At 52.9% G+C, this 27,203-nt stretch overlaps 3 protein-coding genes across 17 annotated transcripts in view; 2 read left to right on the top strand and 1 right to left on the bottom strand.

Moving 5' to 3' along the window:
* Window positions 1–358: 358 nt before the first annotated feature.
* On the top strand, window positions 359–11,077 carry GLI1 (GLI family zinc finger 1). 6 transcript variants are annotated; one of them, XM_072972521.1, is made up of 14 exons: window positions 408–774; window positions 988–1,127; window positions 3,292–3,588; window positions 3,894–4,020; window positions 4,252–4,344; window positions 4,616–4,811; window positions 5,064–5,208; window positions 5,558–5,647; window positions 5,738–5,875; window positions 6,199–6,348; window positions 6,952–7,116; window positions 7,619–7,849; window positions 8,449–8,716; window positions 9,134–11,077. In XM_072972521.1, exons 4-14 carry the CDS (start codon window positions 3,921–3,923, stop codon window positions 10,870–10,872), a joined length of 3,315 nt encoding a protein of 1,104 aa, XP_072828622.1. In that variant the 5' UTR covers window positions 408–774; window positions 988–1,127; window positions 3,292–3,588; window positions 3,894–3,920; the 3' UTR covers window positions 10,873–11,077. The 6 variants fall into 6 exon arrangements, with proteins under 6 accessions (XP_072828619.1, XP_072828622.1, XP_072828621.1 ...); XM_072972520.1 differs by lacking the exon at window positions 3,292–3,588 and adding an exon at window positions 2,069–2,177; XM_072972517.1 differs by lacking the exon at window positions 3,292–3,588.
* Window positions 11,071–24,688, bottom strand: ARHGAP9 (Rho GTPase activating protein 9). 10 transcript variants are annotated; one of them, XM_072972523.1, is made up of 19 exons: window positions 24,670–24,688; window positions 18,323–18,424; window positions 17,679–18,012; window positions 17,192–17,415; window positions 16,068–16,292; window positions 15,767–15,880; window positions 15,461–15,565; window positions 15,169–15,230; window positions 14,945–15,035; window positions 14,659–14,754; window positions 14,418–14,516; window positions 14,045–14,186; window positions 13,845–13,952; window positions 13,412–13,510; window positions 13,156–13,233; window positions 12,954–13,007; window positions 12,563–12,697; window positions 12,111–12,216; window positions 11,071–11,519 (listed from the first exon to the last, which is right to left on the bottom strand). In XM_072972523.1, exons 3-19 carry the CDS (start codon window positions 17,992–17,994, stop codon window positions 11,348–11,350), a joined length of 2,226 nt encoding a protein of 741 aa, XP_072828624.1. In that variant the 5' UTR covers window positions 17,995–18,012; window positions 18,323–18,424; window positions 24,670–24,688; the 3' UTR covers window positions 11,071–11,347. The 10 variants fall into 10 exon arrangements, with proteins under 10 accessions (XP_072828624.1, XP_031531615.1, XP_031531616.1 ...); XM_031675755.2 differs by lacking the exon at window positions 24,670–24,688 and adding an exon at window positions 21,612–22,039; XM_031675756.2 differs by lacking the exon at window positions 24,670–24,688 and adding an exon at window positions 21,612–22,039 and having other exon boundaries at window positions 18,323–18,390.
* MARS1 (methionyl-tRNA synthetase 1) overlaps window positions 22,134–27,203 on the top strand; it is a 16,790-nt gene continuing 11,720 nt past the window's right edge. The window contains exons 1-7 of the mRNA XM_006217947.3: window positions 22,134–22,327; window positions 23,167–23,257; window positions 23,419–23,497; window positions 23,575–23,709; window positions 24,054–24,129; window positions 24,356–24,528; window positions 24,700–24,806. Coding sequence (XP_006218009.1) covers window positions 22,219–22,327; window positions 23,167–23,257; window positions 23,419–23,497; window positions 23,575–23,709; window positions 24,054–24,129; window positions 24,356–24,528; window positions 24,700–24,806 — 770 coding nt within the window. The 5' untranslated portion in view covers window positions 22,134–22,218. The remainder of the gene's footprint in view (window positions 22,328–23,166; window positions 23,258–23,418; window positions 23,498–23,574; window positions 23,710–24,053; window positions 24,130–24,355; window positions 24,529–24,699; window positions 24,807–27,203) is intronic.

Genomic DNA, 27,203 nt, shown 5'->3' with positions numbered 1-27,203 from the left:
TTTTATGCTTCATAGACCCCACATCTTCCGCCCAGGGCCCCCAACCCAACTCTGCCCCAATCCTGTTTCCACCAAACCCCAAATCTGTCTCAGTCCCTTCATGTTCCATCCAAAGGGTGAGGCCAGCGAATAAACTACAAGATGGAGGATTGCTCAATTAGTACGACGACCCTACTTTCAGTATTATCTTTCTCGAATGAATTTTTTCGTCGCCCGCTCCTCGCCCCTCAATATAATTCTCAATTTTTTTTTTCCTGGCTCTGGTCAGGGCCTCTTCTTGGGTAGCCGATCCAGGGATCCAGGCCGGGATTTACTGCCCACCACCAGCAGCGTGTTCAGCCCCCCGGGGGGGGGGTATTAGGCAGTATAGGGTCCCTCAAGGGAGGGGGAGGATCCTGGGGGTCCTGGGGGTGCAATAAGCCCGGCACCCCCTCTCTCGCTTCCAGCTACCCCGCCTCATCCTTCAGAACAGCAAGAGGGAGGGAAATAGGAGGGAGGTGAGGGGCGAGCGGGAAGAGCGGCGGCGTGCCAGCGGCTTCAACGAGAAAAAGTTTTTGCAAAAGGGAAAAAAAAGTTTGCGCTTCTCGCGGGTGGTCCCGGCTCGCGGCCCGGCGGGCTGGGCCGGCGGGAGGGCTGGGGGCCAGGTTGTGGGGGTTGGGGGTGGCACTGAGGCTGCGCTGCCACAGCCCTGTCCGCCCCCCCTCCCCACCGCACACCCCCCAGCCCAGACTCCTGCCCTGGACCGCGCATCCCGAGCCCTGCGCCCAGACGGAGGTGAGAAGGGGGGCAGGCGGGGGACCACCTGGGAGGGGTGGGGGAGGGGGCCTGAGGGGATGCTCTGCTTGCGAGGGACTCTGCCCAGCCAAGAGGGAGACCTAGGGCACAGAGGCAAAGTAGGGGTGGGAGAGCCCGGGGTAAGATAGTAGAAAGTTTCGAGAACTTTTTCAAATGTAGCTCCCTTTCTCTGTATCTTTTTTCTTCTTACAGTCTGTGTCTCTGTCTCAGGCAACCGTGGATGTCTTTGTCTCCGCCTCTTCCATATATTAGAAATATCTCACATTTATGAGGTTGGGATGAAGAGGCTGGAGGGACGGCTAGCTGGAGGTCTGCGTGATAGGGAACTCCAGGTGTGACTCTGAGCGCGGGGCAGGAAGACGTCAGTGTTTCTGAAAGGAGGGAACAGCTAAGGAGAGAGCCCTAGATGGGGTGGGAGTGGGTGTGTGTGAGGCGACAAAGCCGCTGGGGGGCGGCTGGGCTTGAACCCCTGACCTGTCTTGTGACAGATGTGCTTGTTGGTGCGTGTGTTTTGAGGGGAAGGAATTATTTTTTGGACTAGGTGGGGGCTGGAGAAGTGACTCTCTAGTTTAGGCCCTAGAAAGACTCCCCAAGGAATTTGGACTCCTGGGTCCTAAGGGCTGTGGGCAGGGTGCTAAGGAGGAGCTGAGGAGACCTTGTCTTGACCTTCTGACCTCAGGACCACCGGGGCAGCTGGGGCCAGCCTCAGGGAGACCCCTACTGGGATGGGGCGGGACCACTGGCCACTGCCTGCCTGTGCATCTCGGTTGGCCCCCCTCCCAAACGGGAGCTGGGGACCGAGGCCCCTCCTCTGCCTCAGACCACCCTGCCTGCCCTTGCTCCCCGCTCCGAAGTCTCTTTCAGGCCCCGTGACCCCGAAACAATCCGCCCTGGGCAGCGAGCTTTGGGGATAGGATTAGGCAAAGGGGATCCCACAGACACTGGGGACTAAAGGTTTTAGGGGCTGGAGAACCGGGGTCGTCATAGAATAGGTCTTTACGGTCCATTAGAGGGAGAAGGCAGGGCGATTTCTCGGGGGGCGTTGTAAAGGTCTGAATAAGGATTTTTCCTTGGGGGGCGGGGTCCAGAGACCCCCCCATTATCTCCTAGGCAAGGCATCCCCTGCCAGACGGTACAGACCCCGCCCTTGACGTCACTAGGGGGTTCCCGGGGGTCTGGAGTGGTTAACCCTTGGGAAGCCAGCTGGGATACCCAGGAACCGCCCCCTCCCCAGACACACCTTATTTTTCCTAATCACTTTCTCCCCTTATAGTTTCTGGATTCTTTCTTTTCCACCTCACCGAGGGACTCCCACTCTCCAACAGAGCCCCCACCCCGTCCCCCCGCGCCACTGCCAGCTCTGGATGCTCCGAGGGGAGGAGGCAAGAATGTGTCCCGCCTCTCAATCCGCATCGCTCCCCCCCCTCCACTGTGGCTCGCTCGACTGGGCTCCCGGAGCGGGCGGGGGAAGCGGAGCAGTCTGCAGCCAGAGCCTGCGGCGGCGACTTGGGTGGGCCGAGGAGGCACGGGGGCGGGGAAGGCGGGACCGGGAGAAGGGGGCGGGGCCGACTCCTGGGAGTTGGGGAGCGGGGGTGCGACGGGGGGGCACTCTGGAAAATTGGGAGACACAGAAGATGATTCAGGGCTCCAGCAAGGGAACCCTAGAGCTCCCTGTCCCAACCTGCGCTCTCATCCACACCCCAGAAAAGCTTAATTGAAGCTGGAAAAGTTGGCGAAATTTTCCTTTCACCAGTGTGAAGGGGAGACGTAGGTGGGCTTTGGCACGCGTGGGCGAGAAGAGACATCGCCCCATTTCCATCTCGGGCTCCCCTGTGGCTGGGCAGTGGGGCAGGAAGATGACTGAGCAGGCATGTTTGGGGGAGTCTCTAGTTTTGGGGGGTCGTTTACAAGCCCCCGCCTCCTTACTCTGGGTGAGTCATAGAGGAAGGAGGCGGGAGAAGTGTCCCCCATTCCAGCTGCCAGCCAGCTGTGCCCCCCAACATTGTGCCAAGGTCGAGCTGAGAGGTCTTGGTTGCGGGATTAGGATCTCCGCTGGGAAAGGAGGAGTTAGGAAGGGTACAGCCCAGGCTGCGGGTCTCGGGCTGGGTCATGGGGTCCGGGTTCCGCTCCCCATCTTACCCCGCCCTCACCCTAAATCCCAGCATCCCGGGATCACCCACCGCGCCGGCCCGCTCCCGGTCGGTCTCCACCCTACCCCGCCCCACCCCACCCTCAGTCCCGGGAAAGCGGAAAACCCGGGGCGGACCAAAAAACTGGAGTTTGAGGAGAAAAGCGGACAGATACTCTATTCTTCCTCATTACTCCTCTCTAATGGATGATGACTTTGGTTTGTTTTTTGTTTTTGTTTTTTAATTCTCCCAAAGTTTTCCCTCACAGTCCCTTTTCTGTTCCTCAAAACGACCAAAAGAGTTAAGCAGGCGCCTAGATTCAGACCACCCCTGAATAACCCCAGCTTCCATCCTTTGTACCCAACAGACCCGGGAGGCTTCGCTCAGAAACCCTATCCCCTTCAACACACAGTTTTCTGCGTTAGAGAGAAAACGGCAGATCATCCGTGTTCCCTCCTGGCCCTACCAGCCCCTCTGTCTGGGCCGTGGCGAGGGCTCCCTCTGCTGGAACCTGGACGGCAAGCAACAAATGAAGGAAAGGGAAAGGGGTTCAGGCAGAGCAGCCAGTCCAGTGCTTTAAGTCAGACACTCCTCTGCATGAATTTCCCCATCCCACCCCTCATAGCTGGCCCATGGTCAGAGGAAGAAGAAATAGAGGGCCCAGGTATAAAATCCCTTGGAACCCACATAGCCACAGTTAAGTCCAGAACACTCCACACACACACAACACACAGACCATCCAGGCAAAGCTTCTACCCAGTTCCCACAAAGATCCCTAAGACTGCCTCTATGGGACTTCTCTCCTTACCCTCTCTCTCCCTGGCTGAGTGATGCTCATTTCAAGTTGATTTCCCATGGCAGATGTCTTGGAGGTGCTTTGCCCAGGGTTCTGTGCCTGACTTAGTTATCTGACCTTCTGTATTTCCCTCCTGCCTTTATAACTTGCAGATCTCCCTTCCCCTCCTACAGTGTCCCCACACTCTCCTCTGAGACACCATGTTCAACTCGATGACCCCACCGCCAGTCAGTAGCTACGGCGAGCCCTGCTGTCTCCGGCCCCTCCCCACTCAGGGGGGCCCGAGCATGGGGACGGAAGGTCAGTGATTATTATCAATCCCCCGACCTTGACAACTGGCAGATCTCTCACCCAGCCCCAGGGATCCCTCTGCCATCTCCTACCCCATGTCAGTTTCCCATATACAAAAAGAGTTGAGGCCCCATGTCATATGGGCTTGGAATATGGGATCAGGCCTTACCTGGGGTTTCAAGGTGAGGCCTTGTGTATCTTCCATTTCAATCTCCCATTCCAGCTGGATCTCTTTTCTAGGACTGCCCGGTCTGCCTTTCTGCCACCAGGCCAACCTCATGTCCAGCCCCCACAGTTATGGGCCAGCCAGAGAGACCAACAGCTGCACCGAGGGTGAGGCCTCAGGCAACATCTCTTTCCTTTCTGCTCCTTTGGGACTTGTCCTGAGGGAGAAAGTTGGAGGGCAAGGGATCTACCTTGGAAGAGGAAATGCCTCGAGATAGGATCAACAAGTCAGAGCATGATCAGGAGGTCACAGAGGGGGTCAACTGGGCAGAGTCTAGTGTCTTTTTTTTTTTTTTTGCTGAGGGTCAGGACTCACTGGCTAGATGTGTGGGGAGATGTGCCCCTTTACCATATCTGTCTCCCCTGTTTCCTGCCCCAGCCCCATTGTTTCCTCCTCCCCGGAGTGCAGTCAAATTGACCAAGAAGCGGGCACTCTCCATCTCACCTCTGTCGGATGCCAGCCTGGACCTGCAGACAGTTATTCGCACCTCGCCCAGCTCCCTCGTGGCCTTCATCAATTCACGCTGTGCATCTCCAGGGGGCTCCTATGGTCACCTCTCCATCGGCACCATGAGGTGCACACAGCCTTGAGCTAAGAGACTCCTAAAGACCCATCGAACCCCATTAAAAGCCTCAAGCCCTCCAAACCACCTGACCCTATTTGAATCCTTATCATTTTAAAGGCATAGAAATCCTCAGTACTTCCATCGGACTGCCTCAACCACCTCCCATACCATCTTCCAGAAACCCTCCAATAGCTCAAGAACTCCAGAGACTTTGTGAGATGACAGTCCTAAGTAACTTCCTCCCCTTCTCCTCCTCCTCAGCCCATCTCTGGGATTCCCACCCCAGATGAATCACCAAAAAGGGAATTCGCCTTCCTTCGGGGTCCAACCTTGTGGTCCCCATGACCCCACCCAGGGTGGGATGATGCCACATCCTCAGTCCCGGGGACCCCTCCCAACTTGCCAGGTGAGAGTCCTCATATTGCCATTTGATTTCCCTCAGCTCAGGGTGGGTGTGTAGTGGACTTTTTAGGGGAAAGGTGATGGAAGAACAAGGGGTATAAAAGTTTTCAGTGCCAGAAAAATAAAGGGGTTTGGGTGCCAGGGTTCACTCCTTAGGGTTGAATCAGGCTTCCAAGTGAGATCCCACCATTTGCCCATCCCATTCACCAGTGCAGTCTAAGGAGGAAGTCGCTTCCAAACCCAGAGGTTCCAGCTGCTTGGGTGGGGGCACTCAGGGCAGGAAGACCTGGCTGGGCTCCCTCTTCCTTCTGCCCACTTCTCCCTTCATCATCCTCATCTCTTCCCTTGGGTAGCTGAAGTCTGAGCTGGATGTGCTGGTTAGCAAGTGCCCAGAGGAACCCTTGGAAGGTGATATGTCCAGCCCCAACTCCACAGGCACACAGGTAAGAGGGGGCGGGGAACTTTACCTCTGGAAACTGAATGAAACAAAAGCTGTCACTCAGGTGACCCTAGGATTTTCTCTCCTGCCCTAGGATCCCCTGCTGGGGATGCTGGATGGGCGGGAGGACCTGGAGAGAGATGAGAAGCCTGAGCCTGATTCTGTGTATGAGACTGACTGCCGGTGGGATGGCTGCAGTCAGGAATTCGATTCCCAGGAGCAACTGGTGCACGTGAGCCCCAGGGGGTAACAGGAATGCTGGCCAGAGCCTATAGGACACTCTGGGTGGGACATGGGGGAATCAGGGTAAGAGAAGGTCAGAGGATACTGAGGTCACAGGTTGAGTGCTTACCTGTGTAGGCAGAAACTCAGGAGCTGTAGCTTTGTTTTAGGAACTTGGAAGAACAGAGATGTGGGCTCTGAGGTTCTTCCTGCCCCTTCTCCCCCCATGAAGGGGAGCCATGGAAAGATGTGAGGTGGGAGGTCAAGAGAAGGCCTGTTCTGGATCTCAGGGGCATAAGGAACCTTGGAGAGCCTCTGCATCTTCTCCTTCAGCACATCAACAGCGAGCACATCCACGGAGAGCGGAAGGAGTTCGTGTGCCATTGGGGGGGCTGCTCCAGGGAGCTGAGGCCCTTCAAAGCCCAGTACATGTTGGTGGTGCACATGCGCAGACACACAGGCGAGAAGCCACACAAGTGCACGGTGAGGCACCCCCTCCTCAAGTTCAGGGTCCCTCCCTAAATTGGGGCTCCCCACCAAAGCAGAGCCCAATATGACTTTTGCCTTCATAGGCCCCTTTCTCCATAAATGTATGTAAGAATTGTATCTTATGAATCTGTTGGTATAAAGATAAACATTAATGTTATATATTAGAACATTTCCTTGGACCTAAAAGCTAATTTTTTTCCCTTGCTTTTAAAAGAAATTAAAACATTTTTGTGGACATTTGACTTGCAGGCACTGTGCCTGAAACCCTGGAGAAACCCTGGACTGAGGACACAGAGCCTCCCAGGATGACCCCATCCTAAGACAATCTGGGCTGCCTGTGCAGGGAGATGTGCTCTGGCTTGAGCAGGCAATGCTCACTGCATCATCTCCACATCCCAGCAGGCAGAGGGCCTCCAGCTACTTCTGTTCCCCCAGCTCTTGCCTGCCCTTGTCCCTAAATTTTGGGAATTTCAAAGCTCCAAAGCTCTTCCATCTTGAGTTATATTCTCTGATACATGTCCCTTTTGAGATTCAGGGGTCCTCTAATCTCCACGTCCTTCTGTCTGAGAGCGATCCTTTGACCCCCATATCCCCTAGTTCGAGGGGTGCCGGAAGTCATACTCACGCCTAGAAAATCTGAAGACACACCTGCGGTCACACACGGGTGAGAAACCATACATGTGTGAGCACGAGGGCTGCAGTAAAGCCTTCAGCAATGCCAGTGACCGAGCCAAACACCAGAACCGGACCCATTCCAATGAGGTGAATGCCCCACCCAAGAGACCCTCCCCACTTACAGAAGTCACCCACTGGGAAGATTCCCCCTAAGAAATCCCTTAGCCCAGCACCCACTCCACAGAGGTGAGTCCTCCCCACCCACATAGTTCACCTGGAGAAGGCCTTTCTGAAACTGCGACTGTCCACCTAACACCCCTCCCCCTACCTCTAACCAGCCAAAGGGCTAAACTAGAATAGACCCACTCTATCCGGAGGAGACCCCTGGTCCCTTCAACCCTGAATTTATGAGGCCTCGCAGACCTGGGTTCAGCCCCTCGGCTTTCCCCAGCTGGGCTGTCAGTTTTCCTAATCTTCCCCTTGATCCTCTCATCTTTTACTCCAAGGGCCCTACTCCTCCGTCCTTCCTTGGGTGCTATGCATTCCCCCCTGGCCCCCCTTGTCCTTGCTTGGGGCCACCCCTTTTTCCCACTTCTGCATTTTCCCACTTTGATCCTTTTGCCTGCTGTCTTCACTCTCCACTCAACAGAAGCCATATGTGTGTAAGCTCCCTGGCTGCACCAAACGCTACACAGATCCCAGTTCGCTCCGGAAACATGTCAAGACAGTGCACGGTCCTGATGCCCACGTGACCAAGCGGCACCGAGGGGATGGCCCTCTGCCCCGGGCACCGGCTCTTTCCACAGTGGAGCCCAAGAGGGAGCGGGATGGAGGTCCCATCAGGGAGGAGAGCAGACTGACCGTGCCAGAGGGTGCCATGGTGAGGCAACCCCCTGCCTCCATACCCCCGCCCGCCCTGCCGACATCTTTCTAGTCCCGTCCCAACTCATCCATCCCTGCTATGTAAGGCTCTCTTCTGTGGCCAGTCCTCCAGTCTCTTATCTGAGTGTTATTCCTTGGGCTACCCTAAATCTAGGGTTTTTAGTGTAATTAAGTACTTAATTGGTTCGACAAACTCTTATATAGGACTGAGGATATTACTCGAAGCCTTTTACCTGGGGCTGTACACAGTCTAAATATATCTGGGGAGGAATTTGTTAGTGATGCTGTGTCCTGTCTAATTTCACGTACTCCTCATAATAATGTCATGAGACAGGAACTTACGCTTCCCATTTTCAAATGAGGAAACTCAGGCATAAAGAAATTGTCCAGAGGCATAGAATGAAGAGCACAAGTTTGATCCCAGGTAGTCTAGACTCGTCTCATCAACAGCTCTCCTCCAGTTTGCCTGTCTCACCTGCTCAGCCCTCTCTACGCCCGTAAGCAGTCACTGGGTCACAGGCTTGAGCCACTCACCAAGTTCAGGGAGCTGTGGGGAAGGGGGATGGGTGCCACCCTCAGCCCTCGTCTTCCCCACAGAAGCCACAGCCGAGCCCTGGGGCCCAGTCATCCTGCAGCAGTGACCACTCCCCAGCAGGCAGCGCAGCTAATACAGACAGCGGTGTGGAAATGACCGGAAATGCAGGGGGCAGCACTGAGGACCTGTCCAGCTTGGATGAGGGGCCTTGCATTGCTGGCACTGGTCTGTCTACTCTTCGCCGCCTTGAGAACCTCAGGCTGGACCAGCTACATCAACTCCGGCCGATAGGGCCCCGGGGCCTTAAACTGCCCAGCTTGCCCCACACTGGTGAGAGCTCAGTGTGGGCATTGGTTGCTGGGCTGAAATCTGCACCCTCCCTGAAGCTAGAAGGAGGACTTCACCCTTCAGGGCTGCCATGTAGCACCTTTGTACAATTAGAAAAAGGTCCCTTTTCCTCAAGACACTTTTCTTCCATCTGTCAGAAAATTATTGTGATGTACAAAGTCTACGACGTGAATGCTGTCCTCCAGGATTGTGCAGTGTACAACCTGTAGGACTGTTCATAGCAGCCCTGAATCCTGATGGCCCAGAAGCAGAAAGGGAATGGGAGCAGGAGACAGAACGGAGTGCTTATAGTTAAGGAATCTTCCCTGGGATTCCAGGGCAAGGCTATCCCATGGGGGAAGCAGGGGGAGATGCAGAGGGCTCCCTGGCGACCCTGCCTTTTCTGCCTATCACTTGCAGGCACCCCTGTGTCCCGCCGTCTGGGCCCCCCAGTTTCTCTTGACCGCCGCAGCAGCAGCTCCAGCAGCATCAGCTCAGCCTATACTGTCAGCCGCCGCTCCTCCCTGGCCTCCCCTTTCCCCCCTGGCTCCCCACCAGAGAATGGGGCATCCTCTCTACCTGGCCTCACGCCTGCCCAACACTACCTGCTCCGGGCAAGATATGCTTCAGCCAGGGCGGGTAGTACCCCACCCACTGCAGTACCTAGCCTGGATCGGATGGGAGGTCTTCCGGCACCTCCCTGGAGAAGCCGAGTCGAGTATCCAGGATACAACCCCAATGTAGGGGTCACCCGGAGAGCCAGCGACCCAGCCCGGGCTGCTGACCGCCCTGCCCCAGCCAGAGTCCAGAGGTTCAAGAGCTTGGGTTGTGTCCATACACCTCCCACAGTGACAGGGGGAGGACGGAACTTCGATCACCAACTCTCAACATCTGTCTACTCACCACAGCCTCCCAGCATCACTGAAAATGTTGCCATGGATACCAGAGGGCTACGGGAGGAGCCAGAGGTTGGGACCTCCATGATGGGCAGTGGTCTGAATCCTTATATAGACTTCCCAACTGCTGATATTCTGGGATATGGGGGATGTGAGGCGGGGACAGCTGAGCCTTATGGGGCTAGAGATCCAGGCTCCCTGTCTCTTGGGCCTGGTCCACCCACCAACTATGGCCCCAACCCCTGTTCCCAGCAGGTCTCCTATCCTGAACCCACCCCAGAAACATGGAGTGAGTTCCCTTCTCACTCTGGGCTGTACCCCGGCCCCAAGGCTCCAACTGGAGCCTACAGCCAGAGTCCTCGTCTTGAACATTATGGACAGGTGCAGGTGAAGCCAGAACAGGGGTGTCCAGTGGGTTCTGACTCCACAGGACTGACACCCTGCCTCAATGCCCACCCCAATGACGGGCCTCCACGCCCACAGCCTCTGTTCTACCCCCAGCCTCCCCCTCCCCAGTATCCCCAGTCAGACACCTATACCCAGCCACACCCTGATTATCTGACTTCAGAACCCAGGCCTGGCTTGGATTTTGATTCCCCCACTCCTTCTACAGGACAGCTCAAGGCTCAGCTTGTGTGTAATTATGTTCAGTCTCAACAGGAGCTGCTGTGGGAGGGTGGGGGCAGGGGAGATCCCCCAGTCCAAGAATCTCTCTACCAGAGTCCCAAGTTTCTAGGGGCTTCCCAGGTAAGCCCGAGCCCTGCCAAGGCCCCAGTGGCCACATATGGACCTGGCTTTGCACCTAACTTGCCCACTCACAAATCAGGCTCCTATCCTGCCCCTTCGCCATGTCATGAAACTTTTGCAGTAGGGGCAAACAAGGCTTCCATTAGGGCAGCAGCACCACCCCGACTTCTGCCCCCACTACCCACTTGCTATGGGCCCCTCAAGGCCGGAGGCACCAACCCCAGCTGTGGCCATCCTGAGGTGGGCAGGCTGGGAGGGGGCCCTGCCTTGTACCCTCCTCCCGAAGGGCAGGTGTGTAACCCTCTGGACACTCTTGATCTCGACAACACTCAGCTGGACTTTGTGGCTATTCTGGATGAGGCCCAGGGGCTGAGTCCTCCCCCTTCCCATGATCAGAGGGACAGCTCTGAACACACCCCACCTCCCTCTGGGCCCCCCAACATGGCTGTGGGCAACATGAGTGTTTTACTGGGATCCCTGCCTGGAGAGACACAATTCCTCAACTCTAGTGCCTAGAGAGCGGGAATCACAGATACACGTTTCCTAAGGGGTTTCCATCCTCACAAAGAAGTCAGGAGGAAGAGCCATAGCACCCCCTCCCCAACCTCGGGATGCCCCAGGGATGGGAGGTACAGGCTGGGGCTGTACACAGTCTAAATGTATCTGGGGAGGAATTTGATAGTGATACTGTTTCCTGATAATAAAGGAGGTGCATCCGAAAGAGCCCTGCTTTATACGTTATTATCTTGAAGGAGAGGTGATGACAGGGAACTAGAGAAGCAGGGGTTAATCCATCCACTTCCTTCTTTAGAAAAGCTTCCTCACCCTATCCCAACCCCTCAGCTCAGACTCACAAAGATGCAGACAGTCATCTGGGAGACACAGGATTTAAAGGGATGTCCCCCAAACAGAACACCCCCACCTGCACCCCCATCAAAGGGCACCCAGCAAAGATCACTGGAAACATATTTTCTCTTCTTCCCTGCCCCAGTCAGGGGAAGAGGCTGGCGAAGTCGGTGAGCATCAGCTGGACTAGCTGCCCAGGGTAGAGGGAGTGGGCCGCTGGGTCAGATGTCTCCTGCTCCGGCCGAAATAGGGTTGGTCCAAACACAATTCCCAGGTTGTGGGGGGTCATGCGGTTCTTGTCTGAGTGTGCTATCACCCTGTAAGAAAAGACCAACAGCCAGGGCTATAGGGCAGCAGCTTTGCCACTTCAAATAAACCCAAGCCTTCAAAGTTTGAGGCAGAGTTAGCTTCAGGATCCCGTGTGGTGGCTGATGAAAACCAAGGAGAGAGCCTCAAGGGGGTCAGAGATGGGACCAGGGTCAGGACACAACTCGAAGACGCAACCTAGGATGCCCTTGCCTCTTCCCAGCTTCAGAGACTGCCCCTAGAGTCCTCTCCGCTCACAATTTGGGGGGCTTTAATTCAAATGGCTACCCTCTCTCAGAGGTCACTGTCCAGGCCCAGCTCAGCCAAGTAAGTCATCCATATTGTCCAAATGAAAGACAAAGACGCAGAGGGAAGTGAAAGGTTAGAGTTTCTTTCCTTATTTCCCTCACAGCATCCCTGGGCTTGTCTTGGTCCCCAGTTCCCCCATTTAAATGATACCGACTGAGCAAATAAGGCTTTGACCCTGGTTTCCTCTGTCTGCTCACCAGTCTTAGGTGTTTCCCTACCTTCACCTGACCCGAACAGAGTCCCTGCTGCATGCCCCACCCACCCTCCCTCCACAGATGTTCAGTCTTCCTGACCTGCATAAATGCTCCAGGAGGTACCGCAGAGTGTCATGGTTGGGCTTTGGCATTGAGCTTATTAATTCTTGTATTTGAGTGAGGCGCTGTTCTGATTCTGGGAGTGCTAGAAAGAGTGACGGGAAGGGCACAGGGGTGAGGTTAGGGAAGGTGCTAGGTAGGGCGGGGCGGGTGAACTCACTACTCTCTCCCATGCCCATGGAAGACATCATTAATTTATCACAGCTTTCTTTTTCACTGAGCCCAAACGCTGCCTTAGAATTCTTTCTAAGTCAGCCCTCTAAATATTCACCAAAAAACAACTGGAGTTGGCACATGAGTTGAAAGTTATTTTCCATCTCTGTGCTCAGGATGGGACAGAAGAGTGTAAGGGAACCTCTATTCTTTATCACTCTTGTCTCCCCTCCCTCCACTCCATATCAAGGGTATTGCCCAAAGCTCCGATTCTTTACCAAGGGCGGCACGAAAATGGGGCAGCAACAGTGAGGGCACCAGAGGCTGGGGTAGCTCCCTGAGAAAAAGCTTCAGAGCTCCCGTGATCACATGAATGTCATCCCACTCAGCACTGTCCAAATCTAATCGGCCTTCTGGAAGAAGAAGGAAGTACAGAGGGGCTCAGGGTTCATGAAGGACCAGAGGGACCCAGAGACTGAGAGTTCAGGAGTTTGGGAAAAGATCCAGTTAAGGCAGACTACAGGACTGCCTAGGGGGTCCACAGTGGAGCAAGACAGCAGAGATAGGGGTGGGGACCACCATCCCAGGAGCAGGACAGGGGCGAATTCACGAGGAGCAGGGATGATGTGAGAAACTTTTATGAGTCTGAGGGACCCTCCAGGTAAGTACCTTGTCCTGGCTGTTCTGGGAACACGTACCTCCCATCGGAGGTGATCGCCCGCTCTGCAACATGTATGAGAAGAAATCAACAGCTGAAACATGCAGCTCCAGCCAGAATACCTCCCTGTTCTGCCAGCTCCCTCACTCAGAATCACCTGTGGTTCTGAGGCATGAAGTTCTTAGTACCACTACCTGCCCACAGCCTTCTTACCTCTGTCCACCAAGAAGCGAAGTTTCTGGACCACCGCCAAGTTCCCACTCACCCGGTAAATGCCATCCACATCTAGTCCTAGGAGATGAGACAGAGAGCAGATAAGGATTTCTGCTCTAAAGTGTGTACTGAGGGCTGGTGAGAGATCTGAGGGTGGAGAGAAAAGGGGCAGAAGGAAGACTAGGGTGAGGGAGGTGGGGAATTCTGGGCCTTGGCCTGTTGGAAGGGGAGACTCTGGGGTCTCTAGGAAAGTGACCTCTCTTATCGACAGCAGCAATGCAGAGCCGCACAAAGCTGGGCACGGTGTCCCCTTCACGTTGGCACAGTGATTCCAACTGGCAGCCAAACACCTGATCTGGAGAGGCACAGAATGAGGTGGGAAGCAAGTGACACCCATGGAAGCTCTTTCTAGTACAAGTCTCCACCCCAAAGCTGGGCTGGCCCTCCACCTGCCTGTTGCAGGCCTGGGCAAGGAGGTACACCCCTCAGCTTGCAAAACCCAGCAGGAAGGGAAGGTGTGGGCTTAGAAGACTGCTGACCTAGTTCTGGGAAGCTCTACTCTGAGCCTCACTTGTTTTCTCATCCATGAAGTGGGCTGATGCCCAGATCAGGAATGTAAATAAAACTGCTGCAAAAAAGCTAAGCCAGGCACAAAGGAGAAAGGCGCTGGCTGGCCCAGCCCACCTCACCTCGGAGCAGACCCCGCTCCTGCAGAGTTTGCAAGGGCGGTCTCTTTGCGATAAGCCGCTTTAGTTTGTTCCGCACGCGGTTCTGCTCAGCTCCTTCGGGACACCGACCTGCCGAGGCATGTGGGATCAGAACGGGAGCGCAGCCGAGGCTCCGCGAGCCGGGAGAACCCCCAGGCCCCGCCGACCAGGCCGCCCCTTACTGGAACTCCGCCGGCCGCCGATCCGCAGTAGCGGCTTCGACACCCGCTCTGACTCCTCTTCTTCGTCCTCCCCGGCGCTCAGCTCCCCCAGCTCAGCCGGTCCTGAGCCTGACAGGCGCAGCTCCAGGGGGTTCTCTCGATCCTAGATCCGCACAGCAAGATGGTTCGAGGCGGAGGTTGGAAGAGAGAAATCTGCACCTCCTAACCTGCTGCTGGGGTCCTATGCCCCAGGTCCATCCCAGGGCTCTGCACTGAGACCACCCGGCCCCGCACCACACCGCATCCTACAGTTCCTCCTCCACTCCTTCTGCCCGCCCCCGACCCGGCAGAGGCTCTCTCGGGTCTCCGTCTGGCCACCTCCCACCCATCTCACCAGGCGTTCGATGACTGCCTGCAGCGCGCGGTGCCAGGATCGCAATTCGGTCTCGTGGTCTGACTGCAGCAGGAACTCATGGCCAGGGATCGTGCGAATCTGAGGGGCCAGCGGGCAAAAGGCCTGGATCAGGGTGGAGGAGCATAAAAAGCAGGGAGGCCAAGCAGGAGACCCGTCCGGGAAAGTTGGGGCGCACCCTCCGGTCGGTAGGGGCTCAGGGAATGCGCGGGAGGGCACTCACGTGCAGGACGTTGCGGCGGCTGGACAGGTGGCGGCCGTGGGCCAGGGCCGCTCCCCGCAGGTCCACGCTGCTTTCAGGTCGGCTACCCGCTGGTCCCTGGCAGTTAGGGGAGAAACTGAGGCCACGGCGCTGTTTCCCTCACTGCCTCCCTCTCAACCGGTGGACTGCAGCGCTCCTTCCTCTCTACATCATCCTCCCCACCTCCGCCCCCACAGCTGGCCTGAGGCAGGGAGAAGTTGTGCCAGAACCCCTCCTGCACCCTGGTTCTCCCCTCCTTCACACTCACCCAGACGGTGGAAGGGGCAGTCGTTGGTGGCTCTCGGTAGAACACCAGGCTGTTACCTGCTAATACTACCCAAGATGGGCCCCAGTTCTTCCTGCAGGTGTGGTGAGGGCAGTGGTAGCAGCGCAAAGGTCATTTACAGTCACATGGGGAGGGCCTGTCCCAACACTCTGCTCTACCCCTCAGAACCCAAAAACCTGGGCCCCTGCTGTGTACCCTGTTCTCACCTGAGCTTGCGCCCTCCTTGGGCGATCTTGGTCATGTTGAGCAGGCCTGACTTTTCTACCTCCTGGGAAGTGGAAGGAAAGGTATCAATAAACCACCCAGCTCCCCCACACAGCCACCATGGCTTTCCCCAGACAGTCTCCCAGGAGTGAGGTCCTTTAAAGTTGGGGTAAGTGCTCGGTAAGAAAAGATACCCAGAGAACATTCAGAAAGAGGAAGATGTATCTGAAGGAGCAAGAACTGGGGGCTAGGACAGGGAGGATCTTGGCATTCACAAGGAAACGGGAGACTTACATGGGGGTCATCCAGAACCTGTGGCAGAGGCCGGGGGGACTGAAAGGCTGAAGGTTGATCTGAGGGGTCGATCTGGGAGGTGCGTCTGTGGAGGCCAGGCGAACCCTAGGGCAAGAAGTTGGAGAAACAGGTGGAGGAAACTTCAACTTCAGAGTCCCTGGCTGTAGGGGGAGGAGGGGTGCGGATGTGGGTGAGAGGCAGGGGGGTGTGGTGGGTACTGAAGAACTGAAGAACGATGTCTTGCATAAAAAAGAAAGTCTGAAAAGATGGCTTTTCCTGCATGTGATCAGGATGGAGGGATCTCACCCGAGGGTGGAGCAGTTCTGGGGTCCCTGTGCCAGACTCTGAGCCCTCTGCCTGAGGCTGCAGGATACCATTGTCTCTGTTCAGAGTCTGTGTTCCCTCCGTGGAGCCAGGGTTCTGGGGGAAGAGAAAGGCAAAGCTATATCCAGATGCCACCTCAACTGGCTTCCAACACCCTTCTCACAATTTTGTGATTCTTCTGATCTTCTGAGAGCCCCAGCAAGAAAACATACTACTTTGGGGGTCAGTAGGGGAAAGGAGGAGTTTGAAGGGACAAAGGGACAAGCAGGAAGGAAAGTCTCACCATCTCTCGGGTGCGAATGTGGCGTGGGGGCTTCCAGGATTTGCAGCCAGTCAGGGAATTTATGTAGAAGCAGCGTCCCGAGTTGGGGTCCAAGTGCTGCTCCCAGGCATCCAGCCTCTGCAGCGGGGGGCATGCAGGGTTTGGAGGCGGGGACCGGGGGCAGCGGCGAAGGTCCACCAGGTTGCAGTACACAGGGGGCTCTGACATGAGGGGCTGGGGTCTTGCCTGCAAGGAAAGAGGGAAGAAAAAGGTAGTTATTCTGCCTGTACCCCTCCTCAGTCTTCTCTAACTACCTCCTCCTCTCTCCCCCACCATTTTCTCACCACCAGCTCCTGGCTGGGGTGACCCAGGTACTGAGGAAGAAACCCTCGTCCCCAGCCGTTTTTCTTTTTTTTTTTTTGACTCCCTCCCTCACCGTCTTTGCTTTTCTCCTCACTTCCTGTTGCCAACTTCCCTCCTCCCCCACCCCACCCCCACCCGAGGACCTCAGGAAAGGGGAACAGGCTTTTTCTTTTTCTGTGTTTGTGGAGGGAGGGGTTGAAGGGAGAGCCCCACCTTCACATCCTCCAGAGAAAAGGAGGCAGAGAGGGGTGAGGGACCCCTGCTAGCGGAGTATGGGAGAGGAGGGGCCATTTTTCACTCACTAGTAAGTAAGAGAAAGGGGAGGCGCTGAAGCTTCAGGAAGATCAAGGGAGTTACATCTCTACAGAGGACTTGCCAGTGACCTGAGTTGGCAAGACAGAACACAGCAAAAACCCTGTCCTGGGCCAGGAGTCAGGAGGCTGAGACAGAAAAGCATAACCAAGCTGGCCTTTGAGCCCCTCATATCATTTGCCAGGTTCCATGTACCCTCAGCATCTTTGCTGCCTGCTGTCCCTCAGCTAGAATTCTTTCTCATCTAGTTTGCTTCAGGGCTGTCTCTTTCTCCTTATTCAGATTCACCTAAATGGCATTTCCTCAGAGATGCCTTCCCAGATCACTCCAGTCATCCTCCACCACATTTAGCTTCTTGACAGCTCTTATGAGTACCAAGGGTTAGCTTGCTTATTCTGTCTGTCCTGTTCGCCACTGTGCCTAGAACTGAGCCAAATGACTGACCTCGCAGAAGAAGAGCTATGACTCACCACGTTTGCGCTGGCCACTGTCAGCAAGTCTTCCTGGGAAAGGGATCTTTCACTTGGTCCTTCCCGGAAGGGCTTCAGGAGGGTGGGCCTCAGATTGGTAACACTGACACTTCGACACATTTTTGTGGGGAGGGGAGGAGGCTGCTTGGATGAAGCCTGAGCTCTGCCTGGGGGTTCCTGACACAGGGGCAGCTCCTCCATGGAGCCAGGAAGTAACTGTGGGCCTGGAAACAGAGAAATGGGAAGAGTTGGAGGCAGGGTCCCCCCATTGATCTTGGCTGGGTCCCCCATCCTGGGGGTTCACAGGAGACAAGAGTAGGTGGAAAATCACATGAGATCTAGAAGGCTTGCGACTAGGAGGAGAGGCGATGGGGACACTATGGTGGGAATGAGGGATAGGAGAGGGTCAGCAGAAGCCTGGGGGAAGGGGATCATGCCAGTAATTCCCAGAAGCCAAGGAGATAAGAAGGTGATGGGGCTTACTCACCAGGAGTCCAGAGGGACTGGCTGGGGGTGATGGAGTTTGGGCTCTGGGAAGGGCTAGGTTCCTCTGTCATGTAGGCAGCTGGGACAAAGATGGGTCGAGAGGTAGAGGGTGCTCCCAGGCGTCTCGCCAACCACCAGTCTGAGTTGGTCTTTCGAAGCAGTAGAAACCTGTCCCCTTCAGCCAGAGACACCTGCCGGCCATCTGCCCCAGTATAAGTGAAAGCATAGAGGGCACAGAGCTGGGACCCCTGAGCAGGGCGTCGGGGCCCCAGCCCTAGGCTCCCCCAGGTACTTGGCCACCACCAGCCTGACAGCATTGTCGTCAGTACTGCCACCTACGGGAAAAAGGGGTGTTGGAGAACCAGAAAAGGACAGGACCGGCTGCTTGCAAGCAGACAGACATCGTTCTAAGAGCAGGGTAGGGTGGAAGGTAAAAACAGGAACCCTGGGGTGAGAGAAGAGGGTAAGGCAGAGGGCCCGGGTGAGGGTCAGTAATAGGTTTTGGGGGCTGAGAAGTCCTGGGTGCTGTGACTAATGAGGAAGTATGTCAGTAAGGTGAGAGAGGATGTGGTCAGCAGCCCTGCGAGACCAGCAAGGCAGGAAATCAGAGGAGAGGGTCTAGCTCAGAAATTTTCCTCTGAGTACCTTTTGGGGTCCATCAGAAGATCCAGGGGCAGGAGGAGCTGGTCCTGGGTGGTGGTGGGACTCTTGAGCTGGACACGGGAAGATGTCGAGAAAGAATCAGGTCTGAGACAGAACACAGGCAAAGAGACAGGCATTAATGACAAAGATACAAATATTCGTGACACTTTATTAAATTTACATAGGCACCAATGTTTCCATTACCAATCGTCTCAGACCTAAAGCTGCGTGCTTCCTGTGCAAATTCAGGAAAAAAAAAAAACACCATAAAGACAGAGAAACAGACAGCCAGAAAAATAGTAAAACCAAACTAGAGAGAAAGAGAAACTGGCTGGGAGAAACACAGAGGGGTTCAGAGTTTGAGGAAGAGGTGAAAAGATCTTCTTCTGAATCTGGGATGTGTTTTGGGGAGCTGAGAAGCCTTGATATGATCCTCTGCATACAAACCTTTCAAGTGGGACCCTACTTTAGTGTGTAGGTTCATTCATTCATGCTCTTAACAAGGATTGGCTGAGCAGGTCCTATGTGAAAAACAGTGTCAGCTACTTGAGATAAGAGAAGGGAAAGAGAGAGACGTAGCCATAGCCCTTGCCCTCTTGAAAGCTAAAGACAGATCTTAACTGATGGCATCATAAATGTATTAACCACAACTGAATCAGGGGCTATGGATAAGCAGTACAGGATGCTTTGACAGCACGTGGGAGTGAAAGGTAGGAACTGACCTCCCCTGTCGATTGCCAAAGCTTTGAAACCCATACCTGTGCTTTCTCCTTATCTGACCACCTTTTCCCCCATCTCTCGGTTTCTCCACTGCACAACGTGAGGCTTTCTGTCTGGCTTTGGAGAGGTGGGGTGGGGAGTGCCCCTCCCCCTTAATGACATCTGAGAACTAGCTCTCCTCCCCGGACACGTGATCTGAGGGCTGGGTAGCCAGTACTGGGATTCGGCCTCAGTGATATTCCTCCTTGGTTTGCTCCACTTTCAGTATGTGGAGAACTCTACCCTTAACTCTTCCCTCCCACTTCCAAAAGAGTGACTAACTTCATTTATTCATTCGTTCATTCATCTAGTGGTTGTTTGTGCTCAAATCTCAGCCTCTTCTGCTTTCTCTGCTGCACATGCACTTTATCTTTTTCCTCTTTATTGACTCCTTTCCGTTAGTTTTTAAACATATCCAAGTCTCTCCCATCTTTAGACAAACCTCCTCCTGCTGTACTCTCCAGTTGCCACCCTAGCATTCTCTTCCATTTTACAGCCAAGCTTTTTTGCCTACACATGGGGGTCCCCATTTCCTCTCCCCTCACTCCATCACCTTTGCAAGCTCACTCCTCATAGGGTCACCTCTGACTCTGCAGGGACACTTTGCTGTCCTTACATTGCTCTACATCTCAGCAGCAGCCAACACAGTTGACCTTTCTTTCCTTCTACAACCTCTGCTGGCATTCCTCTTATCTTTTTAGCAGTTCCTTTTCTGTTGCATAAGGAAGGACTTTGCTTGTTTCTTAAACCCCAGAGGTCTGACTGAGATTCCGTGCCATTTGCACTCTATAAGCCAAAGGTGGTCTTATTCTCTCCCCAGTTCAGATGACCTCCATATGTTGCTGGTACCATATCTCCAGTCCAGATCTTTCTTTGGAGCTCCAATCTAATCCGCTGTCCCCTGAAAATCTCCACCTGGGTGTTTCACAGGTACCACAAATACTGTGTTCTGAACTGAACTTGTCTGCTTTCCACAAACCAGTTTCTCTTTCAGTCCCACCATTAAGTTAAATTTAAATTTATAAACATTTAGTAAATGCTTACTACCATGGGTGCCAGGCAAGAACTGTGAGCTAGGCATTGTCAATCAAGGTGCCCTCTCATAACAATTAAAATACAGTGTGCTAACCAGTATGAGAGGGGAAATATGATCATCTGTTGGAGCACACACAGGGTATACCCAGCTGCTTAGGTCAGAAATCTGGCAGCCAAACTTAACTTCTCTTGTTTCCTCCCCACTCACATTTAATTGATTACTAAATCTTTCCAGTCTATCTACAACTAGCCCACATGATACCATCTTTGAACTAGTCTCCTTGCATAGAGCTCTGCTTCCAGTCCATTCCTGGCATAGCAGCCAGAGGGAAGTTTCTAAAACACAAAAATGCCCTGCCACTCTCCTGACTTAACTTTTCAAAGGCTTCCAGTTTTTCTCAAAGTCCAAGTTCTACAATATGGTTTAAGAGACTTTCTCCTTTTAGCCTAGCGTTTTCACACTCCCCACCACAACTCCATAAGCCAGCCACACACTAATTCCTCACATTCCTAAAGTGCATTGAGGCCTCTGGTCCTTTGCAGAAGTTGTTTCCTCTGCTAGAAACACTTCCTCTTTCCACTCCTACTAGCCTTCACCTGGTGAACTCCTACTTATCAGCCAGATCTCAGTGGAAAGGTCATTTGCACATGAAGGCCTCTCTAACCCTTAGAGTCCCATAGAGGCCCTAACTAGAAGATCCTACAGCAAGTTTTACATTCCACCGTGATAACTTTCAGGATACTTTAAAGTTTTTGACTTTCTGACTTTCCAGGAAGACTGTAAGCTCTGCCAAGGAAGCAGCCTGTATCTATTTTGTGAATAATTGTATCGTATCTTCAATGCCTTGTGTAGTGCGAAGTAATCTCTCTGTGCTTGTTTCCTCATCTAAAAAATGAGAATGAGAGAAGCTATCTCATGGTTTGTTTGTAATTTTTAAAATAACAACTATTTTCTCATAGCCCACAATTTTACAGGGCAGAAATTTCAGCAGGGCTCAGCTGGGTGATTCTTCTGTCCCTTGTGGCATTGACTAGGGCCACTTGGTGGTATTCAGCAGGTAGATAGACAGGCTGGTCTGGAGAGCTTCACTCACCTGACACCTTGATGAGGCTGACTGGAATGCTGGGATCAGCTGGCGCTGTCAGCCAGAGTGTCAACAGGACACCTCTCCAGCATGGCAATCTCAGGGTAGTAAGGCTTCTTGCAAGGTATCTCAGGGCTATTAGAGTTTTCCAAGAAGACTGGGAGAAGCTGCAAGCCTTCTTATAGCTTAGATTCAAAAGGCCCAGAACCTCCAGAGTTTTTTAGAATTAAACTTATGTTCACATATAAGGGAATTATTATTACACATAAATTTACGTATATATACATAAGGCTTAGAACAACGCTTAGCTCGTAAGTACTATCAAGTATTATTCTTAAAGGGATACAAAGATGATTAAGAAGGGTCCCTTTCTCATTGACTGATATGTTTCTTTGAAATATATATATACTTACTGCCAAACTCTGAGCCTTCTTACTTCTCCTCAGTCTGACCTTTTCCCTACACATGTTTCCTCCCGTTTAATGAGATTGGCTGATTATGCGCTGCAGACTGGTATTAAATCAATATTTAATAGTCACATTTTAAAAAATTAATAGGCTATCCACACTAATTTTCATTGCGTCACTAAATTAAGTCTATCGTAACTCTCAACTCCAGAGGTCTGATTCTTATGAACTCGAATCGAGAGTCGACCATTGCGAAGAGCCACTGTCCGGACATCGGCACTTCAGCCAGTCAAGTGGAGCCCTCAGTTTCCGTCAGCGCCTTCGGGCTGCGTCGGAGGATTAAAGTGCGCCGCGCCGTACACGTAGAGGTCTCCTCCGGCCCGCCCACCAGGAAAGTGCCGCTCTGGCACCGCATCGACGGCCTCTCCGTCTCTATGACACTCTTTTCCTGTTTCCTAGTGTTGCATGATGGGAAAAACACCCTACTTTCCGGGAGCCGGGCGCGGGGAACCGCCTAGTTCCGAACTCCATTTCCCGGCGTGCCTCGCGGCGGTCGCTCAGCCCACTGGCGGGAGGCCGGTTCCGGTTGCATCAGCGTGGAATCCACGGCGAAATGAGATTGTTCGTGAGCGAGGGTGCCCCAGGGAGCCTGCCTGTGCTGGCCGCGGCCGGGAGGGCCCAGGGCAGAGCGGAGCTGCTCATCAGCACTGTAGGCCCAGAAGGTAGTCGGGCTGGTGCTGGTGGGTGGTGGATGAGGGAGGTGGGACCGAAACACCACCATGTAATTGTCTTCACCAACCCTCCCCCCCCACCATCACTCGGTTAACCTCCTCCCGCATTGTCCTTGGGTACTCCATCCCTTCTTTCCTCCCAGACACATCTTTAATCAGTCACTTCCCTTAACTACCCTCAGTGTACCCTTCTCTCATCTCTTGCCTGCCTTCCTTCCTTCGTCTTCCAGGACCCCGCCTCACTCCAGTGAACCTTTACCCTTGATAATCTTCTCCCACACCTGCCAGGCACCCCACCCTACTCCACGCACACTCTCCAGTCACTCACATGACAACTCCTAGGCACCCCTTTGTCGTTCTTAGGAAACCCTGCTCTCCTCTCCTAAAACAAACGGTACACACATACTCCTTTCCGTTTACCTCTTATCATTCGCAGCCATCTGTTTGGGTAATTCTTAAGCTGTTCTCTTGTCAGTCCTCCCAGTTCTCTTAATTTTGTTCTCCTGATATAGCTGAGATCATTCTCAGATATCCTAGTTACTTTCAGTTGTTCCAGTTCTTGGCTGCAGCACTGTCCCAACACCACCACCTCCTTGCTGCAGTCCCCATCTGTTGTTTCCAGCTGGCAGTCTCAGCTGAACACCTGCTGGCCTCTCTAGCTCATTCTGGACCCACCCCCTTTCGGTGGTCCTATCGTGGGCCCTCTAGTTGAGACTGCCCATCTTTCTTTCCTTCCCCGTGCCTCCAACAGTGTGAAGTTGTCCTTCTAAATTGACAAAATTTTTCTTTTCGTTTCCCTGTTTTTCACCTATTTTCCTCTCCTGCATCAGAGTGTGTGGTCCCGTTCCTGACCCGGCCTAAGGTCCCTGTCTTGCAACTGGATAGTGGCAACTACCTCTTCTCCACCAGTGCAATCTGTCGGTCAGTATTGATCCTTGATACAGGGAGGTGACCGAATAAAATCAGGGATTACTGTCCTCTGTGTGGCCTTATTTACAACCACTGTTGCACTGGAGGGTGAGAAATGGGCTAGACAAATGGACCCTTCTAATTCTACATTCTCTTGTTCTCTCCCTGAGCAGATACTTCTTTCTGTTATCTGGCTGGGAGCAAGATGACCTCACCAACCAATGGCTGGAATGGGAAGCCACAGAACTGCAGGTGGGACTGAGACGAGGGGGTGGCAGGCAGGCCCTTGCTCTGCATAGCCGTCCTGACCTGTGTCTCCCGCATTTTAGCCAGCTTTGTCCGCTGCATTGTACTATTTGGTGGTCCAAGGGAAGAAGGGGGAAGATGTTCTTGGCCCAGTCCGGAGAGCCCTGACTCATATTGACCATAGCTTGAGTCGTCGGAGCTGTCCTTTCCTGGCTGGGGTGAGTTGGGCCTTGAGATGGGGATCAAGGAAAGCTCTGTGGTGTAAGAGGTAAAAAGGAGGACTGTATTCCAAGTCCAAACCCCGAAACAGCTGCTTATTAGCAGTGTAACCTTTAAAAATCACTTAATTCTCTAACCTTCAGTTTTTTTCATCTTTGAAATGAGGGTAGTATTAGTACCCACCTTAGTGGGTTATTGTGAGGGGTAAGTGAGATAATTCAAAGTGCTTAACACAGTGCTTGATATGTAGTAAGTGCTTAGAAAATATAAGATATTATTATATACATTGGGAAGAAACTGATTATCTCACTTGTGTACTTTTTCTTTCCTTTCCTCAACAAAGGAGACAGAATCTCTAGCTGACATTGTTTTGTGGGGAGCACTGTACCCATTACTCCAAGACCCAGCCTACCTCCCTGGTAAGAACCCCCCAGCCCCAACCCCAGGAGCTTGGTGTAGGGGTTACAGAGTGGGCAGAATATTGAGGACCCACTTTGAGGTGTAGCTTGACAGGACAGCTACAGCAGAAAGATGGCTGAGGGAATGGGGGAAGGCAACTGGAGAAACTTCGTGAAGAAGGGGAGGAGGTCCTCTCCCACCTGCCCATTCTAAGTTTTGATACCCTCTTTTTTCCCATGCCCACAGAGGAGCTGGGTGCCCTAAACAGCTGGTTCCAGACACTGAGTTCTCAGGAGCCATGTCAGCGAGCTGCAGAGATGGTGTTGAAGCAGCAGGGTGTCCTGGCCCTCCGGCCCTACCTCCAAAAGCAGCCCCAGCCCAGCTTGTTTGAGGGGAGGGCTGTCAGCAATGAGCCTGAGGTTTGGGACAGAGCCTCAGTCCCTGGTGGGGAGGGGGGAGTGGCTTGGGGAGGGACTTTGAGCATGGCTACTAACTTTTTCAGTTGTTGGGGAGCATGGAGAGAATTTGTTTATACCCCCCCCCGCGCCCCATGCACACACCTGGTGAGCGATTGTATCCACCCTTCATAGGAGGAGGAGCTGGCTGCCCTGTCTGAGGAGGAGATCGCTCTGGCTGTAGCTGCCTGGGAGAAGGGCCTGGGAAGCTTGCCCCCACTTCAGCCGCAGCAGAGTCCAGTGTGAGTAGGCACACATGAGTGGGGCTTGGTTTCTTACGTGGAAATTGTTGACAGAGCCATTACTTGCCTGCCAGGTCCCCTTTGCTGAGCTTTCTTTAGTTTTCCGTTCTCTTCACCTCTTGACTAATATTTCGGACATGCTGTCCATCAGCCCCTTCTGCACCCATGTTTTTAGCTACTCTCGCCCTGTTGATTGCATCTGACTCCGTTTTTCCAGCTCAGATTTCTTTTCTGAGCTCCGGACATATTTGTCAGATTATCTCCTAGATTCCTCCACCGGCACTGCAAGCTCAACATTTCCAAAAGTAAACTTATAACCTTCCCTGCCAGCTTCTCTTTCTCTCTTTTATCCACTTGTCTAAGTGAATGACTCCCACCTTCTAACTAAAAATCCAGGCCAGAAATCTTGGTGTCTCTCATCTCCTCCTGTATCATTTATTTCATTACCAGGTCATTGATTCTAGCTCCTTAGGAGTCCTGTATCCATCCCTTCTCCTCCTCATCCTCACTGCTGCTACCATAGATTGGGCCTCACCATCTCTTACCTTCTCCTTCCCTGCTGCTCTATGCTCCACACTGCCACCAGAATGGCTGCTTAAAACTGCCCATATTATCCTCTCACCCTGCTTTTCAGGATTCTCCAGATGGTTTCTTTGTGTAGTTCACGAGGCCTTCCGTGATCTGGCCCCTGCCTGCATTCTCAGCGTCCTATTCTGTCACTTTCTTGCTACACTAAGATAATATTCATACACATAGGTAGGTTTTTCCATCAAAATGAGATATTTGTAGTTCTGAACATGTTTTTATTCAATAAAGATATGAGTGTCCACTCCTTGTAAGGCCCTGTGTGCTGGGAGCTGGATCTACAGAGGGAAACACAACAGACAAGGCCTCTGCTTTCATGCTACTTTGAGACTAGTAGGATAGACAGGTATTTTAAAAACTGTCATAGAAATGTATAATTATAAATTTCGGTAAGTACTGTGAAGGAAAAGCACAGGATGCTGTGAGAAAATATCATAAGAGATTAACTTAGAAAAGTGACAGTTGAACGAAGACTTGCAAGATGAGTAGGAGTCAGTCAAGCAAGGGGAAGGATGTCTCAGGTAGAGGAAGCATCATTTGGCTCTTTTTAAGGAATTGATGAAAGACCTGTGGCTGGAGGCTGGTCAGCAAAGGGCCAGATGGGTTAAGATGAGTTTTGAGAGGCAGGCAGGCTGAGGCCATATCATGGTGTCTCTCACACCTTGGTGTCTTCGCCCGTGCTGTTCCTTCTCCCTGGAATGCCTGCATTCTGATCTACCTGACGTACACTTGTTCCTCAAGAGAGTGGTTCTATCATTTCTTCCTCCCTAGAGCTTGAGAGAGTCTTAAGTGCTTCATCTTCTGGGATCTCCCCTTGTCATATTATGATGTAATAGTCTCTTTATGTGTCTGTGTCCTCACTAATCTATAAGCTTATTGAAGATAGGGGCTCTCTCTTTTATGTGGCCCATTTTCTAGAGCAGGGCCAGGTGTTCAGCAGATAATGATAAAATTTGAATGAGTTCTTTAAAGTCCGTCCTTTGTTTATTCACTCATTTTAAGTATTTCTGTGAGTGTCTGTTGTGGATTCAGTTTAGCACTAAGCACTTTGGAGGTAATAAAGAATAGGAGGAAGACTTTCTCAGGTGTTTATATAGGCTGACATATTTAAATGCAGATATAGAGGGGGAGACAATTGGCCTTAAAAACTCTAGAGCCAAACCAGGATGTCTTGTGTGCTTTTCCTTCTGACTGAAGGACATCCCCAGGGTCTCGATCTGGCAAATTCCCACCCATTCTTGAGGCCAACTCAAGTAGCTCTGCCTCTGTAAAGTCTTAATCTTAGGCTGGAGATGCTTGCCGTCCTTCTGCCTTCTTTGGCAACATGTATCTCTCATTGCACTGATTGTGGTCAGAAGTTACATGGTAGAATGTAACCCCCTTGAGGCAGAACCCCAGGCATACTCACCTTTATATCTACCACCGTAGGAAGCACACTTGAGAGAGAAGCTACAGGGTAACACAAAAGGAACACCACAGAATGTGTGGTACAGAATGCTTAGCAGTTTGGGATACAAGGATGACTGGGAGGAAGGCTGATTGCCAGTGGGAAGGCTTTCCTGAATGAGCTGATTTCTAAGCTGGATTTCTGAGAAAATTATGGTATTCAGTTATGGGGAGAAAAGACAATGAATGCAGGAGAACTCAGCGAGATCTTTCTTGAGGAAATGAGCTGTAAAATGTTCCAGGAAGTAGAGGGACCATCTAACTGGATATGTGGCTTTCAGCTGGGAAGAAGGGCGAGGCTAATGTGAGGGAATCATTTGAGTCTTTGTTAGCAGAAGAAATTATGGGACTCACTGAGCTCGCAGG

The sequence above is a fragment of the Vicugna pacos genome, chromosome 12, assembly GCF_048564905.1.
Source record: "Vicugna pacos chromosome 12, VicPac4, whole genome shotgun sequence".
Taxonomy (NCBI): Eukaryota; Metazoa; Chordata; class Mammalia; order Artiodactyla; family Camelidae; genus Vicugna; species Vicugna pacos.
This window is presented reverse-complemented; position numbering and strand designations above follow the sequence as displayed.